This window comes from Petromyzon marinus, unplaced genomic scaffold (genome assembly GCF_048934315.1).
Source record: "Petromyzon marinus isolate PM22_M1 ecotype Great Lakes invasive population unplaced genomic scaffold, UKy_Petmar_22M1.pri1.0 PM_Scaffold_24, whole genome shotgun sequence".
NCBI lineage: Eukaryota > Metazoa > Chordata > Hyperoartia > Petromyzontiformes > Petromyzontidae > Petromyzon > Petromyzon marinus.
Genome location: NW_027423213.1, coordinates 38,384 through 56,051, shown reverse-complemented (window position 1 = coordinate 56,051; position 17,668 = coordinate 38,384). Strand labels below are relative to the sequence as shown.

The following is a 17,668-nucleotide window of genomic DNA, read 5'->3' as shown; positions in this document are numbered from 1 at the left end:
TGAAAAAAGCGAGTAAAAGTGACTAAACGCTATGTGTGCCTCAATAACAATAACAAATAGCATATAAATAACCAAGCCCACCTATACAATATATACACTAGCTGCAAATGTACAGAACAACACGAGAAAATATTAAACGCGAATGCACGGAATCCCCTCCATCACCAACAACTCCCATCCTCACCGTGTAACAATACCCATAAGCACAACAAAGGCTAGGTTCAGCCAATAACCGATATGGCCTACTGAGTGTGACAAGCAACTGATGGTGTGGGAGTGTGTGTGCATGGGTGTCACAAAATCCGAAGAGTTTTTGAGCGAGTCCTCGTGGCTGGGCCTCCAGTGGAGGTGGGCTCACTCTCCCTGGAGGTCCCAGGGGGAATATGCAACTGTCCAGTCGAATCCGGCTCCTCACGAAGAGCAGTAGGCCGGGTCGACGGGTTCTCCTCTCTCGAATCAAGTGAAGACAGCGCAGGCGGCGGCTCGGGGGACATCAGGCGCGCGGCACCTGAGGGAGGAAGCACACGACTCCGCTGAGGACCAACCTCAACGTGCACACATGCCAGCTCGCCGGACACATCTGTCCCTCGGCGCCCACAGTGTGGAGATGGAACAAACTCACAGGGAGCAATAAAGGGCTTAGGGCAAGAGGAGTGTACAAATCAACTCCGCCGCCCCAAGCGGATCTGGACACACTGCGGTCGAATGACCCGAATCACATCAACCAGCCCTCTCCAGGGTTTGAGCAATTTGGGCGATGTACCCACCGGTACCTGTGGACAGTGCAACCAAGCTCTGTCCCCAGGTGCCCATTCATGTTTTTGAAGTACGGAAGCCCCTCAGCCATTCATTGGCCAATCGGCACGAATCAGAATTTACCCTGGAAGTCTCCCGCACTTCTGAAAGCTTTTGAAGGGTACAGCACACGGAGTCAGAGATTTAAGATTTAGCCTTGTTGGGTGCGGCTTGTAACTGAACATGAATCTGGGGGTCGTGTTCTCGCTGACCTGATGACTCAACATGGAGGTCAGAGTTCTGTGCAGCCACCTCAACCATACCATCCATCTGCGGATTGTGCGGTGACATGCGTACTTTCTTGGTTCACAACTAACGCACACCTCTTGCAATAATTTTGAAGAAAATGTTTTGCCCTGATTGTTCAGAAGACGTTCGGGAGCACTCTTGTCCATTATGTAGTGGGTAATAAACTGGAGGAAGCTTACTCTGAGGCAACACATTTATTATAACATTAACAGGTTATTACACAATGGGGTAATGGCCCCTTTCACCCGATACTCTATGGAGGTAGTCCTTCCAGACTAGCTTGCCTCTCACTGGCTATCACGACATCTATACTGCTGGGGCTTGAGTCTTCGCTTGAGTCTTCACTGGTTATCAGCTGGAGCTTTCACTGGTACAAGCTCGAGCCGACCCTAGCCAGGGGTTCGGCTCTGCCCATTGGGCTCTACTCTTCAGGGCTCCAGGATGCTCTTCAGTCTTCGGCCGGACAACAACTGCTGGGACCGCTCAGGGACCTGACTTATATATAGGCTCCTGGCTCACTCCGCCCCTGGCCACGCCTTCCTTCTAGGACCGTCTCCGAGGGTCTGGAGAATGACATCATCTCCCCAGCCCCCTTCCCGGGATCTGGGGTCCTGACCGTTGGTCACGATGCTCCCCCAGGGATTGCCTTGGCCAACGGCCCGTCATCATTAATCCAGCAGGTTCAGCCTCCCCTCTGCTCCCTACTGACACAAGCTAGTACTGCCGGCTATGATTAGTGGCGATCATGTTCAACCATGCCACTACAATTACATAGCCATTGAGGAATGCCTCAGTGATCTTTGCCGCCAACTGTTTGGGAAGCGGCCAGGCCACAGGCCATCATGAGAAATACTCGACTCCCACCAGAAAATATTTATTCCCACGAGCGGCTTCTACCGCGTGTACTGCACACACCCCTTCAACAAATTAGCAGCATCCTCAGCCATGCCAGGCCAGAAGAAATCCGACTTACGTGTGGCCAATGCTAGTTTATGCACACCCAAGTGCAACAGACGCTCGTGCACCGCCCAAATGACCTTACCCCGCAGGGCGGTGGGCACAACAATGTTGGAACATCGCATCTCTCCGTCCCAATGCATGAGCAATCCACCTCTGAGAATGAAAGAGGCGACACCCCATCAATCCTCGCCCCCATCAGTCTCTCTGACTCCGCATCGCAATTTAAGCAGGGAAGCGTCCTCAACCTGGAGGCGCCCCCATTCTTCGTGGTCCAATCCAATGACAGCATCACGCGCCACTGGATCCCCAGCTCCCTCAGATGTTACAACCTCGGCCGATGCCGTAAGGGTAGGGGGCGAGTGTTCGTTGCGCGGCTTACAGCGACCGGAGCCCGAAAAACTTGCGCAACTCTCGTTCGTGGGTAATCGCGAGAGGGCGTCCGCGTTCGTGTGATGGGAGCCTTTGCGATAGGTAACCTGAAAAGAGTAGTCACGGAGGACCTCCAACCAGCGTGAAAGTTCGCCAGATGGCTGGTCAACCTGCAGCGCGTACTGCAGCGCCGCGTGGTCCGAGCGCACCTCAAAGTCTCTCCCATACAAATATGGAAGATACTGTTGCAAGAAAAACACGATAGCTAACAGTTATCAGCGTGTGACACAGTACCGCTGTTCAGCCGGAGACAGCACTCTGCTTCCTTATGCGATAACACTCTCGATGCCATTGACAACTAGAGACAGAACAGCTCCAATGCCAGTGTTACTAGCATCTGTATCAAGGACAAACGGCAAGGAAAAGTCGGGGTAGTGGAGGGGAGGGGCGTTCACCAAGCCATCTTGGAGTGCAACAAATGCGGCCTCCTCATGGGTTGTGCCGATGTCACAAGTCGAGGAGACTGAAGTGCTGTGACAAAAGGGCCATTGCCTGAATCGTCTCTTACTATAAACATTTCATTTCAAAGCGGTGTTATCGAAGAAGTTTTTTTGGAAGATAAATAACATCGCGATGGGGGGAGGGGGAGATAGCGGGATTGAGGGGGAGCGATTAGGGGGGTTATAGAGGTGGGTGTTGAGTAAAATAGTATCAGTGTCTTGTGCTTGAGCCTAGGGGCTATGCCAAGGGGCTAGGACATTGAGAACACGGATTCGAATGAACGTCTCATCTTGCCACATGCTTTTTTTACTATCTCCATCAGTAACAAAATCAATCTACAAAGCAACGCTGCTTCTAAAATGGGTATAGTACTCTGAAGCATGTAAAAATGGTAATGTACTGTCAATCGTACTTTAACAGGAGCATTGTCTCTTTAAAGGTCACGGTTTTTGTTGTTGACATGAACTCTATTGGCTTCCACCTCCCTGTTCACAGAGATCGTCAATAGAGGCTGAAGTCTGTTACTCGCGCACAGTCAGTCGAGGGAGTGATAGCCCTCACTGTGCCCTTCAGCCCGTGGCGTTGCCTATGGGACTCATTGTCCCGTAACATCCCGAGTTCACAATGTCGATTAAAGCGACACCTTTGTTTAATAACGATCCATGAAATTAGTGGGACTTTATATAGTGTGACAGTCTTGTTTTTGGTAATACTGTACTCATGTTTGTTTCTGTTGCCTGGTTTTTAATTGGTAAAGCTGTGATCGTGTTTGATCCCTCCACTGGTATCCGATTAATTTCTGCATCAAGCACAATATCCCCTTTGCTGTCTTCAAGTTCCACCATGGACACGCTCCTGCTTGCCTCTCCCATCATCTTATTCCCCTCCCAATGTTCTCCTATATCGTCCCTACCATCTCGCTTTACTCCCCTTCACTCATTCTCCGCCCAGCAACCAAGGCTTCCTGTTGGAACTTCTAATCAACCTTTACTCATTCGGAGGTCACTCATTCCCTTTTCTTTTGATGCAATTATTTGGGCCTGTCACTTACCATCCACAGATTTCTCCTGTGATCATCACTTTATGTTCTCTCTTTAGAAATGTAGGCTGAATGTACACCTCCTTGTTCCCAATGATGATTGTATCTCACTGATGTGCACATCACCTTGACAGAGGCTCTTTTTAAAGGCACTCTAATTGATTATTTCTCATTTCACAGCCTCCACTACACTACTCAGCAGATTATACCCCACTTTGTTCGTCAAGACTTGCTTGAGGCAAATATAAGTATGGTCCAACAACTTCTATGACTGACACGGCACGAGTAAGACTGCCTGCAGTCCAACCAAAAAGGCTGCATCATTGAAAGCTGGTTTCAAGCCTGCCCTCCACGTGTGTTAAAAGATCTTACTCACCCATGTGATGATAGTTGAGCCTCTGGGTGTCAGCATTTCTGCTCTGATATTGCAAGTGTTGGATACTAGTGATTTCTTTCATTTTTCTTAGGGTACCTCTCACTTTATACTCAAATGGCTCAATGCAGAAGGTGTAGGGTCTTTGGTTGCTGTGGCTTGCATGAGCTCTTCAAAGGGATATGACGAAGAGCGATTCTGCATTTGGGAGCATAATTACTTCTAGCATGCTAGTTTCCGCCTTCAACTGCTGAGGAGCTTGCCACTGGCATTTGTAATTGCGCAGGAAATATTAAAGTAGGCTCCCCTGAGCTGACTGAAGTTTGCAAAGTCATCCTTTATTTGACTGAGAGTTATTATTCAACTGCTGCAGCTTTTCTATCAGGCCCCCTCTGTTCATGCCAGATCTGAGTTTTGCATTGCCTTCTTAGGCCCTTGTAGCAGTTTTTACGTTCGTTTTTCAATTAAACACCACGTTTAATCACTAATCCATTCATTTCCAATATTGCAACAGGTTGTTGGGCTGGTCTTGGCGGCGTTGTTTACATAATCTTGAAATTGTCCCAAACTGTTGGTTCCTCATTAGACAGGAGCGTGCATTACCACTGCCCACCTCCACATTACAACCATCCCCACCATAAGAATTATATCCAGTATGAGCTGGAGAAGCTTTTGTTGAACTTCGAGAGTACTACTAAGAAATGGGGTTTACGTTCATCCCCACATAAAACAAAGCACCTGCCTGGGTATTCTGTCATCGTATTCTCCCATCCCTCCACTCCCCATGAGCAGTGGGGCAGTTTTGGACAGAGCAGAACAATTTTCCATACCTGGAAAGGGTGCATGTGACTAGCTCCAGTTTGGCAGCAGAGGTCATGCTCCGAATCGGTTGAACATAATTATCTCAGCTGCGTAACACACTGTGAATGCTACATTGCCTGTCGCTCCATGTAAAGCTCTGGGTCTTCTCAGCCAGATATCCCCTCCCTTCTCTACATTTGAGAAATTTGGATCCCTTTTAAAGGAACATCCACACTGGTTTTGCATATTCAAGTTGTCTACGATCCACCGTGGGCTTAACAAACTAGATTATGTGAGCAGCTTAGATCCTTGAATGATCTGGACAAATGCCCATCAGTGAGATACTAAGGCAGGTGAGGCAGCATTGGCTGGGTCATGTAGCCCAAATGCCCAGTCACTGTGTACCCAAACAGCTTCTGTTTGTCCAGATATAAGGGGCTTATCGCTATAGGCAAGAGTTTGACTGCAGTGTAACAGAAGGATGGTGGAGCTGTTTGGGCTTGCCAACAGCTCGACCAGTGGTTTCAAGATCAGCGTCTCTGGAGGAGTTTTGTGAAGGATGTCCGCCTCCAGCAATAACGGAGGGCGGAGGAGTGATGCTCACAACAACGAGCGGAGTGCAGAATGAGTAAAATGCAGCAAGGTGGAACAGTAGGGAGCACAGGTGGTAGATCTGCCAGTCATCCCTGTCACTCAACCCATGACACCTTTATCTATCCTGTAACCTACTGCCCATGAGCCTTCGACAGTCCACGTGACCTCAATGTGCACTTAGCCTGGCACAAACACTTTTTTGACGTCACCAATTTTGAGTGGCGAATGGCTTTTATTGTTATTGTGTTTATGTATCCACCCCTTCATGTGTCGTACTGGCCTTCTTAGGTGCTCGCTAGCAGAACTAATCCCAATAATGTAAAAAACGATATGGGAGATTTTTCTCATTTGTATCTTGTATGTTTGTGTACATCGCCTATGTGTGTTTGTGGCGAGCCATGCTGCACAACAAACTCAGCCACAGTTATCAATAGCACGTGATATCTACACTGGTTTTGGGTCCTCTAGGTTGTGTCTGCATTAAATGAGTGCCTGGTACAATGGGTAATCAGTATAACCTATGAGACAAACGTGGCCAGGTGTGGTGCTGGCCATTTCTACCCCACTTTGCGTGCAGGTCTTCAAAGGGGCTCACTAACAGCACTTGACCCACCAGTCTGTGGAGCTACATGGGGGATGTTTGTGTTGAAGCTCGTTCTGTCGGCGTAGAAGACGCTCGACAGTTTATCCTCTGTAGGGAGCACGCGTCTGCTGTGTGTAGCGTGGAGCTGCACGATAGTGAAACCAATAGAGTTGTTGCGCCTTGGGCGTAAACATCAATGTATGTCCATTTGCCAGGTGTTATTTTTTTCATTTCCTGTGGAGATGTGTGCTGTATGAGAGAAAAAGCGACTAAGCCCACGCCCTCACCCCCTTCTCCCTATTGCATTATCTCCTCGTACTATTTGACTACTCATAAAATCATACGTATATAGTGACACCCCAGGGATAAATTAATATTGCTTGTTATAGCACCTTCTTGTAGAAAGAACGCTGGTTAAGTCAGACCGGCCTGTATATGTACAGTATAGATATTTAGTTTGCAGCAATGCAATACACACAGCTCAATACACAAAGAGTTAAATGTATAAATATCTCATACTAAAGAATGGATTACTTGGGTTTACAAACATGATGTACAAAACTCGTTATAGTCTCATGCTCTGCATGCTGTTGTAAATGCACGTGGTGCATACTCACTGACCAGATGCTTCGTTATTATTGATACTAATAAAAAATGTTAAATTAAGAATTTTCTTCATCAATTTCTCACGTTAAACAAATATAGGGAGGCGTTCATCCAGCGGTAGAGAGACAATGGCTGCTGATGATGATGTAACGTGCCGCTAATTTTGAAGAATTCCTAAGAGACAGTGCAAGTGGAGATTCAAAGGCATAGGAAGGTGGTTGCACAGACACCTGGACCACTGCTGTCCTGTATAAGTGATTTATTTAACATAATGAACATTACAGTAACATTGACGTTGCCTCATGTGTGTACTTTAAGTTTTGGCTTCCCCACACAAACACACTACCTCCACAAAAGGTCATGTTTACTCATTTCTGTGAAGCGTATTCAAGTTTAATTTATTAGGTATAGCCCTGTGAGCCATGCGGCTCTTAAGTCGGGTGCAAACGCAACAAACAAAATATGAATCTACATTGCAGAAAACTATTGAACCACAACCAGACCAAAATAAAGCTACAAAAACAATGTAACAGCAGTAATCATAGGAACTGTGATTTTAAAATTAACAAACGATAAACATAACATGTACGACAAAACCTGCAGCCATAGCTGGCAGCACGACACTCCCAGTGTATGATGTGTGAGTGAGTCAGCAGCAGCGTGAGTGTATGATGTGCGAGTCAACGTATGATGTGCGAGTCAGCGTATGATGATCGAGTCAGTATTAGGTTGAGTGAGTACATGATGTGTGAGCCAGCGCATGATGAGTGAGTCAGTGTATGATGTGTGAGCGAGTCAGCGGCAGAGTGAGTGTATGATGTGCGAGTGAGCCAGCACACGATGAGTGAACATGTGTATGATGAGTGAATGGGTCAGTGGTTGTTCGAGTGTATGATGTGTGAGTGAGTAAGCGCATGATGAGCGAGTCAGTGCATGATGTGTGAGCGAGTCAGTGCATGATGTGTGAGTGAGTCAGTGCATGATGTGTGAGTGAGTCAGTGCATGGTGTGAATGAGTCAGTGTATGATGTATGAGAAAGTCAGTGTCGGCTCCCTCTGCCCGCGCTGTCGCCCCCCCCTCCCCCCGGCTCCGTCGCCCCCCCCCCCCCCCCGGCTCCCCCGCCCCGTCGGCCTCCTGGCTCCATCGGCTCCCTCCGTCGGCTCCCCCGGCCCCCTCACAAATGGCCCCGCCAGCCGCTGCTGGGAGCGCGGTATGTGACGTCATACCACTGCTAGACAACCTCAGAGCACCCTCTACCCATACATTGAGAGCATGGGAGTGCCCACTACATAGGGACTACCCAAGATCAAACCTGGCTCCCACCCTCTAATCGTCACTCAACTAGAGGTGACGCTATCCCGATCATTGCACATTACAACGCAATTTGCCATCTGCGTGGCATCACGATGGTCGAGGCAGTGAGCACGTGGTGTCACGCAGCTGCTTAATCTGCTAAACCTGTGTGGTGTTTTGAATTAGGTTTACATTTTACTTTTCTTTATCGTAGTGTTGTGTTCATGTGAATGTTCAAATGCTTGCACTGAAGAGTGTTTTGAGATGCCTAAAGTGTTTCGATGCAATTGTATGTATTTCTATATATTCCAATGACAATTTTTAAGCTTTCATTACAATTTAAATAACTCAATGTATTCACAATCAAATACCTAAAGTCACAATTGTACCTAACCGAGACCTCTCAGATTTTAGTAGCAACATTTTATTTTTATAATTATTATTCTTTCCCGTACCTGTCTAAAATTACACGACTATGCTTACAGGTGACACATGGTTTGTTTTCATTTTCTTCAGGTGACTCGATGCATTTGTCGTGATGGCATCAAAAGTTTCTGCATGTGAGAGCATTAAAACCAACAAAGTGAATCTGCAGAAATACCTCCAGGCGAAGTCTTCAGAAGTGCTTGACTATTCCTATCAAACAGGGATAGTCCTGGACAGTGTATATGCGTCCCTCAAAAGCGAGAATAACCCCATGGCACGAACACGGGACCTGGTTGACCTGGTGCTCAACAATGGAGAAGAAGTGTGCATGAGATTCCTTAAAGATGTGCTGGTGCCACTGAGATCCGAGATCCCTCTCTTGGGTCAGTGGATATCACAGCATGAGCAGCAGCTCAACGTGATGGGTGTCGATCTGAGCACAACTGCGGGTAAAGCCATCCCTGGAGCAGCTTCTCGTGAGTGATGCTAAACTTCACGTAACCATTCGCATGTCTCTGGCAAGTTTAAGTGAAGGAATTGCTTTGAACTGATATGAACTGTCATTTGATATTCGCAAACTGCACCACTCTTGCATAACAACATCCCTCTCAGGAGGAGGACATTCATATTCCATTCCATAGCAGGGTATGTACAAGGGATCAGAAATTTGGAGGAAAGGATGGATGGATAATGGAAATGTGTGTCAGTATCAAAACATTGCATCCACACTGTACCCCAACATTCCTGAATTTCTGTCCTATCCTACACCTCCCTTTCCTTGCAAATGACTTAAACATGGTGATTTTCTCTCACCTCTTCAGACACAGGCATTTTATTTGAGCTGGAAGAATATAATGAGCTATGAAGCTCTCTTTCAAGTGTCAAGCCCAATATGTTTGGCCATGGCAGCAAACCCATCAGCTGCCTTGGTCTCCATGACTTGGTACAATCTGGATTCCACCAAGGCCATTTCGTTGAAACTGTTTCCCTATTGAGGGTGAATGACCACCTCTCTTAAATTATGGAAGCTGCTTCTAGTTCTTGACTTTTGGGCTGCTTTGGATACCACACACCACTCCATCCTATTGAATCGGCATGGCTACGCAGGCATCTCTCACACTTCCCCATTGCTTCTGCTTCCCCTCTAAAAGTGAGCCCTATTTTTGCAAGCAAGGACTGCCTTCTGTTCAGAAGTCCCAATTATATGGTGTTCCACGTGGCTCGGTCCTTGGCTATCTGCTCTTCTCAGTATAATGTCTCCTCCTTTGTGGACATTTTTTACTCCTAATTTTTTTATATTGACTAGCTATGACTGCTATTCTCTTTGGTTCTATTCAGTAAAGTCACGTAGGTAAAAAATAAAACAACAAAAATCACGACGTTTCGGCCACAACACAAGTGGCCTTCATCAGGTGAAGGGACCAGGCTGTCTCGAGGACAGCGCTGGAGTGAAACACAGCCACGCTCAGACCGCGACCTTTAAGCTGTGTGCGAGGAAACAAGGTGCCTTGACAAAGGAATTAGCATAAAAATTTGCATTTGATTGGCCGACTTAGCATGATGAACGGCGTAGAGGTGGTGTACATGCGGGTGCACATGCCGGTTGGCGCGGAGGGGGAGTTTACCTATTGATGGTGTGAAAAGGGAATTTTTAAGAGCTCATTGCATTTCGGACCAACACCACCTGACCCGTGAATTAAAACATGTACACCTGGCCCTCAAAAGGAATGGATACTCTGACCGTACCATCCGCCAAGCTGTTTCTCCCTCCATACAGAAACAACCACTTGATACTCCGGTGAAAACCATCACACTACCATATATAGCAGGCGTTACTAAAAAGATTTCCAAAATTCTAAACAAACACAAGATCCAGGTCCGGTTCAATACAGTACACAAAATTCGTGATCTGATCCCATCTGTGAAGGATGTCATTCCTGACTTACAGTACCCCGGGGTTTACAAATTGAGTTTTACCTGCGGTGCTTGCTATATCGGGGAGACAAAGCGACATGTCTCTGACCGAATTCGCGAGCACAAATCAGATTTGAAACACGGCAGAACGAATTATTCTGCCGTAGCTGATCACTGTTACAACGCTGTGGGTGATCACGATATAATTTTCTCCGATACCAAGGTTCTTTGCAAACCCACGGGTTTTTATCAGAAATTTGTATACGAGGCAATTCAGATCTACAAACACAGACACAATTTCAACCGAGAAGATGGTTTCAAATTAAGCAACCATTGGAAAGATGTTGTAAATCGAACCAAACATTAAACTAATTTTCAATGGTACAGTATATTTTTCAAGTAGTGGTACCCCAAACTTTCGCAGCTCTTAAAAATTCCTTTTTCACACCATCAATAGGTAAACTCCCCCTCCCCCCCCACGCCAACCGGAATGTGCACCCGCATGTAAACCACCTCTACACCGTTCATCATGCTAAGTCGGCCAATCAAATGCTAATTTTTATGCTAATTCCTTTGTCAAGGCACCTTGTTCCCTTGCACACAGCTTAAAGGTCGCGGTCTGAGCGTGGCTGTGTTTCACTCCAGCGCTGTCCTCGAGACAGCCTGGTCCCTTCACCTGATGAAGGCCGCTTGTGTTGTGGCCGAAACGTCGTGATTTTTGTTGTTTTATTTTTTACTAACGTGACTTTACCGAATAGAACCAGAATATGGATCCTTGCAGTCACGAAAGCTTTAAATCTAGAAATGACTGCTATTTCTAATGACACCCCGCCTTTTAATGCCATTGACTCATGAAACGGAACCTACTCTCTCCTCTTAACTCTTGAAAAATGTTGATACTCCTACTGATACTCCTGCTGTTATGGAGTGACTCATGCAGCAAGCTATGGCTGCAAAGTTTGGTAGTACATGTTATGTGTATCTTTTATTGTAAAATTTAAATTAGTTCCTATGATCACTGTTACATTGCTTTTATAGCTTTATTTTAGTGATTTCTAAAACGTTTTGGTTTAGCCATATTTATTTGTTGTAGTACAGAGTTAGACTGATAACTTTAATCTAAATTGTCTTATGGTTGTAATTGTTTGGCTTGCATCCCACTGGGATGTTTGCACACAGCATTGATATACGGTGCTTTTTCCGGAAGACTTTGCTGTTTTTTCCTGGATTTTTCTGTTTGCGCGTAGTCACTTTAAGATGTTTCTTGTTCCTGGTTTTGTTTGTTGCAGTTGCACTCGATTCAAGAGCCGAATGGCTCACAGGGCTATACAAAATAAATGAAACTGAAACTGGATTGGTTATACTTCACTCCAGATTCAACGTCAAATTTGTAGACCTCGTCATTTGTAAAAAAGTCCACGGGAGATAATGACTCCGAATATATGATTCCCGAGAAATTTAAATAAGATCAGATACAGAGGGATCAGGCTACTCATGGTCACCATTGCCCAAGTGGTGAGAGACTGGGTTCAATGTTTCCTTGGAAAGCTGATGGAAGTTGTTGAGCAAATTTGTCATTGGAAATCGACACTCTCCACAATGTAGTGGCTGCCACAGTATTTGCTGATGATGCAGTAGCCAGATTAGTTGAAGTTCAAGTGAACCTACGATGTATCACGTGGGATGCTACGAGTGTTGTGATTCATGTGTCTGTTCTTGTGGAAGTGACAGCACTTCATCTTCTCTGCTGCTAGGACCGTGGCTGGTGTACTGCACTCCACCAGTGTAGCCCCCGTGCTACGTGATGTAGGCCAGCTTGAGATGGGAGAGGAAACACAGCCCCAATACCAGTGAAATATAAAAAAAAAATCAACATCCTAGACAAAAAAAAATCGATAATTGTAGGATAAGGCAAGCAGTGCATTTTACACACAGATTGATAGAATTAGGTTGTGATGATGCTGATGTACACGGTAATGCTAAATGTGGTACTATCTTTTTCACAGGCAAAACAAACAAGACACATGGTGGTAGCATTTTTGTTATGATAAAACATATTTTTTTACAAAAGGTACAGTGTTTATAAAAATTGCATTTGGAGAATATACACATCGTGAAAACTTCCACACAATAATTCATGATGTACATGATGTTGCTGCATTATCCATGGTGAATGAATTCGCTACGCTTTTTTTACATAGTTTATTTTAAACATATTTGTCTGCTATAGGAATATGTTTTTTATTGTAAGTGAAACTGATCTGCTCGTTAAATTATTTGTGTCATTTAGATAAGCCTGGTGATGATTTCAGAGAATTATTGCTGAAGCTGACATCATTAACACGAAACTACGACGCACGACCTGGAGAACCTGCAGTGTTTTTGCTGGAGAGGATGGTGAAGCCAATTCTGGTTCCCTACTACCGCCATCAAGAAACCAAGGAGCACGAGTTACTAGCGAGAGGCAAGCAGCACGAGGAGCTGATGAAGAGAGCACAGAGAGAAGGGATTACTTACAAGAAGCTCTTTGATCACATTGGAAAAAAAACACACCCCCGACTGGTTATTGTAGTGGGGACTCCAGACAGCGGTAAAACCATGTTGAGCAAATTCATTGTGCACAGCTTGCTGTCAGGTGAGAAAGTATTTGCACGACGCTTTGAGCACATCGTGCTCATAAGGTTCAGGGAGATAAATGATATTGGAGAGGTGTCACTGGCAGAGCTGTTTTCTAAGCTGCACTCATGTTTGGGAAACAAAGCGGATGAGGTTTTCGCAAACCAAGAGAGAACCCATTTTGTTATGGACGGGTTGGACGAGTTTGGAAAGCGCCTTGACTATGCCAATGCGTGCACCGATCCACGTAAGACGGCAACAGTAGAAGCCATCATTGCTGCCCTAGTGAATGAAAATCTCTTGCCCAAGGCCTCGGTCTTGATAACGACCAGACCCATTGCCATGGAACAACTGAGTCAAGTGAATGTTGATCGAGCTGTTGAAATCACTGGGTTTTCCAACAAAGATAAAATAGCATTTTTTAACAAATTTTACCAAGATAGGAGTCTAGCAGAAAGGGCACTCAAGCTCCTGCAGGAAAATGAAACAGTGAATACATTGTCCCAGAACCCTTCATTCTGCCATATAGCAGCCATTACACTGAAGGAACATTTACAAAAGTCTGAACATTCTGAGATTATCCTCAAATCAATGACCGACCTCTTCACACAATACGTGTTTGGGCTCATAGTACACCATGGACGTGGCAGCTGCTGTGCCAAGGAAATTGTATCGTCTCTTGGCAATATGGCTCTGAAGGGGGTTCAGCAAAACATCCAGATGTTCAGCCAAAAAGATCTAGAAGAGTTTGTTGTTAGTTCTTCTGAACTAGGAAGTACATTCATCAACAAAGTGTTCACATGTGAGGGCATTAAACAAGGGAGTTGTTATTCATTTTCACACTTGACAATGCAGGAATTCTTTGCAGCGATAGCTCTGCATCTGTCACATTCAACATGGCCAGTGAATGACGTCATCAAGGCTATTAAGGACAGCAAAGATGGGAGGTTTGATGTGTTTCAGAGGTTTTTTTGTGGACTGGCATCAAGCACTCCATGGAAGTTCTTTGAGGGTATCTTGGATCCTCCATCTGCAGATTATCAAAAGGAAATAATCGAGTGGCTCAATCGCAGCATGAAGAATCGGATGGTTGACAAACACAGGCTCAACAGTCTCCTGCACTGCGTGCACGAGCTGCACGACCGCAAGTCCCTGAGTGATGTCACTCGGTCCATGACTGAGATAGACCTGTCATTCACAAGGCTGTCCCTGCCAGACTGCGCTGCCATCTCCTGGATCCTGCTGCAGCGAGAAGAACCTGTGGAGACACTCAACCTGTTCGGCTGTGGCATCGGCACCGAGGAAATGAAGAGGCTTCAGCGTGGACTGCACAGATGTAAACATCTAGTGTAAGACTGGCACACCTTGCATTCACTACTTCACAAATTGTGTGTGCATAATTGTGCGTGATATCAACTCAGTTTCAATTGAGCACCAGGTGCAGTGTGTAAAACATCGCTACTCGGGAGACAAAAGCAGCCGGGCGTGATACTGGCCACCCACTCCATCATATGCCATGCCGGCTTTCATAGGTGCTCCCTAACGGCACTTTCCCCAGCAGTCTGTTAAGGCTATACGGCAGATCTTTGTCTATAAGAATCCTCACTTATTAACTGTGCATACAGTACAATGTAACTCCATTCTCACGTAAACACTCGGTCTTGCGTAGCCCAAGCATGAACACAAATTTTGACAAATTCTTCCCCTTTCCACTGCCATCATTGTCCTCACTCACTTCACTCCTCTCCCCGCACGCCACGCTCATCCCTCCCTTGATACCTCCCATTAACCCCCAATCTGCTCCTGCCTTCACTTTTTCCATAACCCATCCCCCACCCTTGCCCATACCTTCACTCTCCAGCCGCATACCCACTCCCACTCATCCACTGAGGGATGAGGTTCGGTGAGTGAGTGCGTGCCTGCTTGAGTTGGTGGGTGACTTGGTGGGTGGATCGATGAGTGAATATGTGGAGTTAAGTGAGGATGTGAGTTGCGTGTAAGTGGGTTGGTGAATGAGTGAATTAGTGTGTGAGTGGGTTGGTGAATGAGTGAATTAGTGTGAGTGGGTAAGTAAATGTACAGTGAGTAGGTGGGTCCACAGTGAATGCTGCACTCACTGTACGTTAAAGTACAAAAGGAAAAAAAAGTTATGCATATTCATGGATGCTGTAAAGTTTTCCATCATCTTCAGCAACATTTAATTAGCGATAATGATAGCCCTCACACTATATGCAGGGAGTGAGGTGACCTTAGGCCATACTGAGAAAATGTAGCCCTGATTGCGACTGCGGTGGAGAGTGAGGGTAACGGTTTGATCCACGTGTCCGATTCAAGCCCCTGGTTCACAGTGGATCATGGTCAGTGATTGTGCTCACCACTACAGAGACAGCTAATTGGTAATGGGTGTTAATCTTAGTTGTAAAGCATTAAAGAGACAATGATCCCCCAAGTAGCCCATATAAACTGGTGGGGAAAGTGAAGCCAGTGACAGGGAACAAGCACACACTATTACACTGCACTTTAGAGCACAAAGACAATCTCCCCGTGGAGCCTGCATACACTTTTGAGGCAAGTGCTGATCGCACTTCCCTGACCAGCACCGTCCTTGGCTGTCTTTCTCTCCCCATTGCTGATGTTGACACACCACCAGGTACTCATTTAAGGCAGAGTCACCCTACGGGAGTTCCAGGACCAGAATTTTTTTCATCACTCACCACTGATGCTGTTTACGGATATTGAACCCAGGTCACTTCGTTTGTAATGTAATGTGCCAACGACTTTCCCACCATTCCCCTAAACGCATATAAATACACAATCAAAGACACTCGTATATACACACAGACATGTACACACACAAACGTACACATAGTGTACATATAAACTCACACACTCCTACACATGTACAAGTACAGCCTTTGGTCAGTCTACTGCTGGATAAGGCACTCCCACACCATGCAGGTCTTGGGGGTTATTTGACCAGACATCACCAATCTTGTCAGTGTGGGTTGGTGTAGAGCATAGAGATGAATGTTGTTCCATTGCCATAACGCAGCTCCGCAGGCTACAACAACTGTTGTTATACATGTTAGTCTTGGGTAGAAGCACCATCCAGCCTCGAGCCTATTTAGATTTTCAGATTTATTAGACCTTACATGTGTAGTGTTCGATTTCACTCGGACAACTTTTGTCTTTCTTTGAACACCGTTTTATTTACAACTCTCAGCATGTCCTCAATATTTTACAGTATCCATGTCGCCACGGCTCGCTCGTTGTGCTTCACTCGACTCGCTCGCCACCTTGGTCTCTCCACTCCCCCACGATTACTTCGCTTACTCAGCCGCTAACTTCTTCATCTCTGCTCTCCTATATCACCGTCACTATGCTCTCTCCACTGCTAACTGCTTCGTCTCTGTTCAGCTTCGCTATCGCTACGCTCTCTCCACTGCTGGCTGCTTCTCTTCTTCAGCTCCGCTATCGCTACGCTCTCTCCACTGCTGGCTGCTTCTCTTCTTCAGCTCCGCTATCGCTACGCTGTTTCCAAGCTCCGTCTCCAATTCTGTCTCCCAAACTCTGTCTCTCCAACTCTCTGTCTCCAAGCTCTCCACACTTCAATTCCCCGCTGTTCACTCCAAGCTCTCCAACTTCAACAACCTTGCTCCAATTGCCGACCCCCCAATTTATCCCCGCTCTCATTACTCCCCAATTAATTAGTCCGTGTCCCAACGACGCTCCGCATCGTTCGAACCTGTTTCTCCTCCAGACCTTTAGGTGCCACTCTAGCCTTGGCAACAGCTCCAGCCAATCACAGCCGTCCTTGGTTCACCCAGCTTAATTGCCCTAATATAACCTGCACTGTATTTGCCTTCGCTACAGGCTGACCCAACATAACCCGTAGTGTCTGTGTTATCATGTAATCACGCTGAACACATCTTTGAATTCAAAGGGAAACCCATGGAGACGCGACCGCTGCACAGGCGTTAGTTCAGGGTTTTGCATATATAGATCTCGCAACCAGTCCGGATCATCTCCATCACCCGGCAACATCTCACTCTGTCCCGTTGCCAAACACGCCTCCCCTTCCGGACCCGGCGCTGCCGTTGCATGCGCCAACGTTGTACCCTCCAGAATGACGACCGATTCGTGTCCCACGTTTACAATTTGTATTAAAGGGTCGCAATTTGCCGGTACAATAGTCAAAGCCCCTACCAAAGTGGGCATCCGTGATACAGCATTTGAGGGCGTCAGCAATATACCCTCCTGTTGCTCGCCGAAAGGCAACTGTTTTTTAAAGCGCAGCGGCACAAGCATCTGCGTGCCAGGCGGAACGCGAACGGTGCGGCTCACCACGGCCTGCACCACGGCATTCGCAACCGCAAGCTTAAAAGACGTTCCCAAAAATTTTAGACATTTTCCCGATGGCAATTCCAAACACCCCTTTCTCTATAGAAATTCTAAGTGGCATCTTTTGCAAATAATCCGTTCCCAACAAACACGGTACCTCCAAGGCCTTGGAAACCAAAATATTCCCCGTAACGCTCACTTCGCCAAT

At 46.3% G+C, this 17,668-nt stretch overlaps 1 protein-coding gene across 1 annotated transcript in view; it reads left to right on the top strand.

Moving 5' to 3' along the window:
- LOC142922997 (NACHT, LRR and PYD domains-containing protein 3-like) overlaps nucleotides 1-17,668 on the top strand; it is a 30,460-nt gene that overhangs the window by 3,865 nt on the left and 8,927 nt on the right. The window contains exons 3-4 of the mRNA XM_076063928.1: nucleotides 8,680-9,065; nucleotides 12,794-14,468. Coding sequence (XP_075920043.1) covers nucleotides 8,702-9,065; nucleotides 12,794-14,468 — 2,039 coding nt within the window. The 5' untranslated portion in view covers nucleotides 8,680-8,701. The remainder of the gene's footprint in view (nucleotides 1-8,679; nucleotides 9,066-12,793; nucleotides 14,469-17,668) is intronic.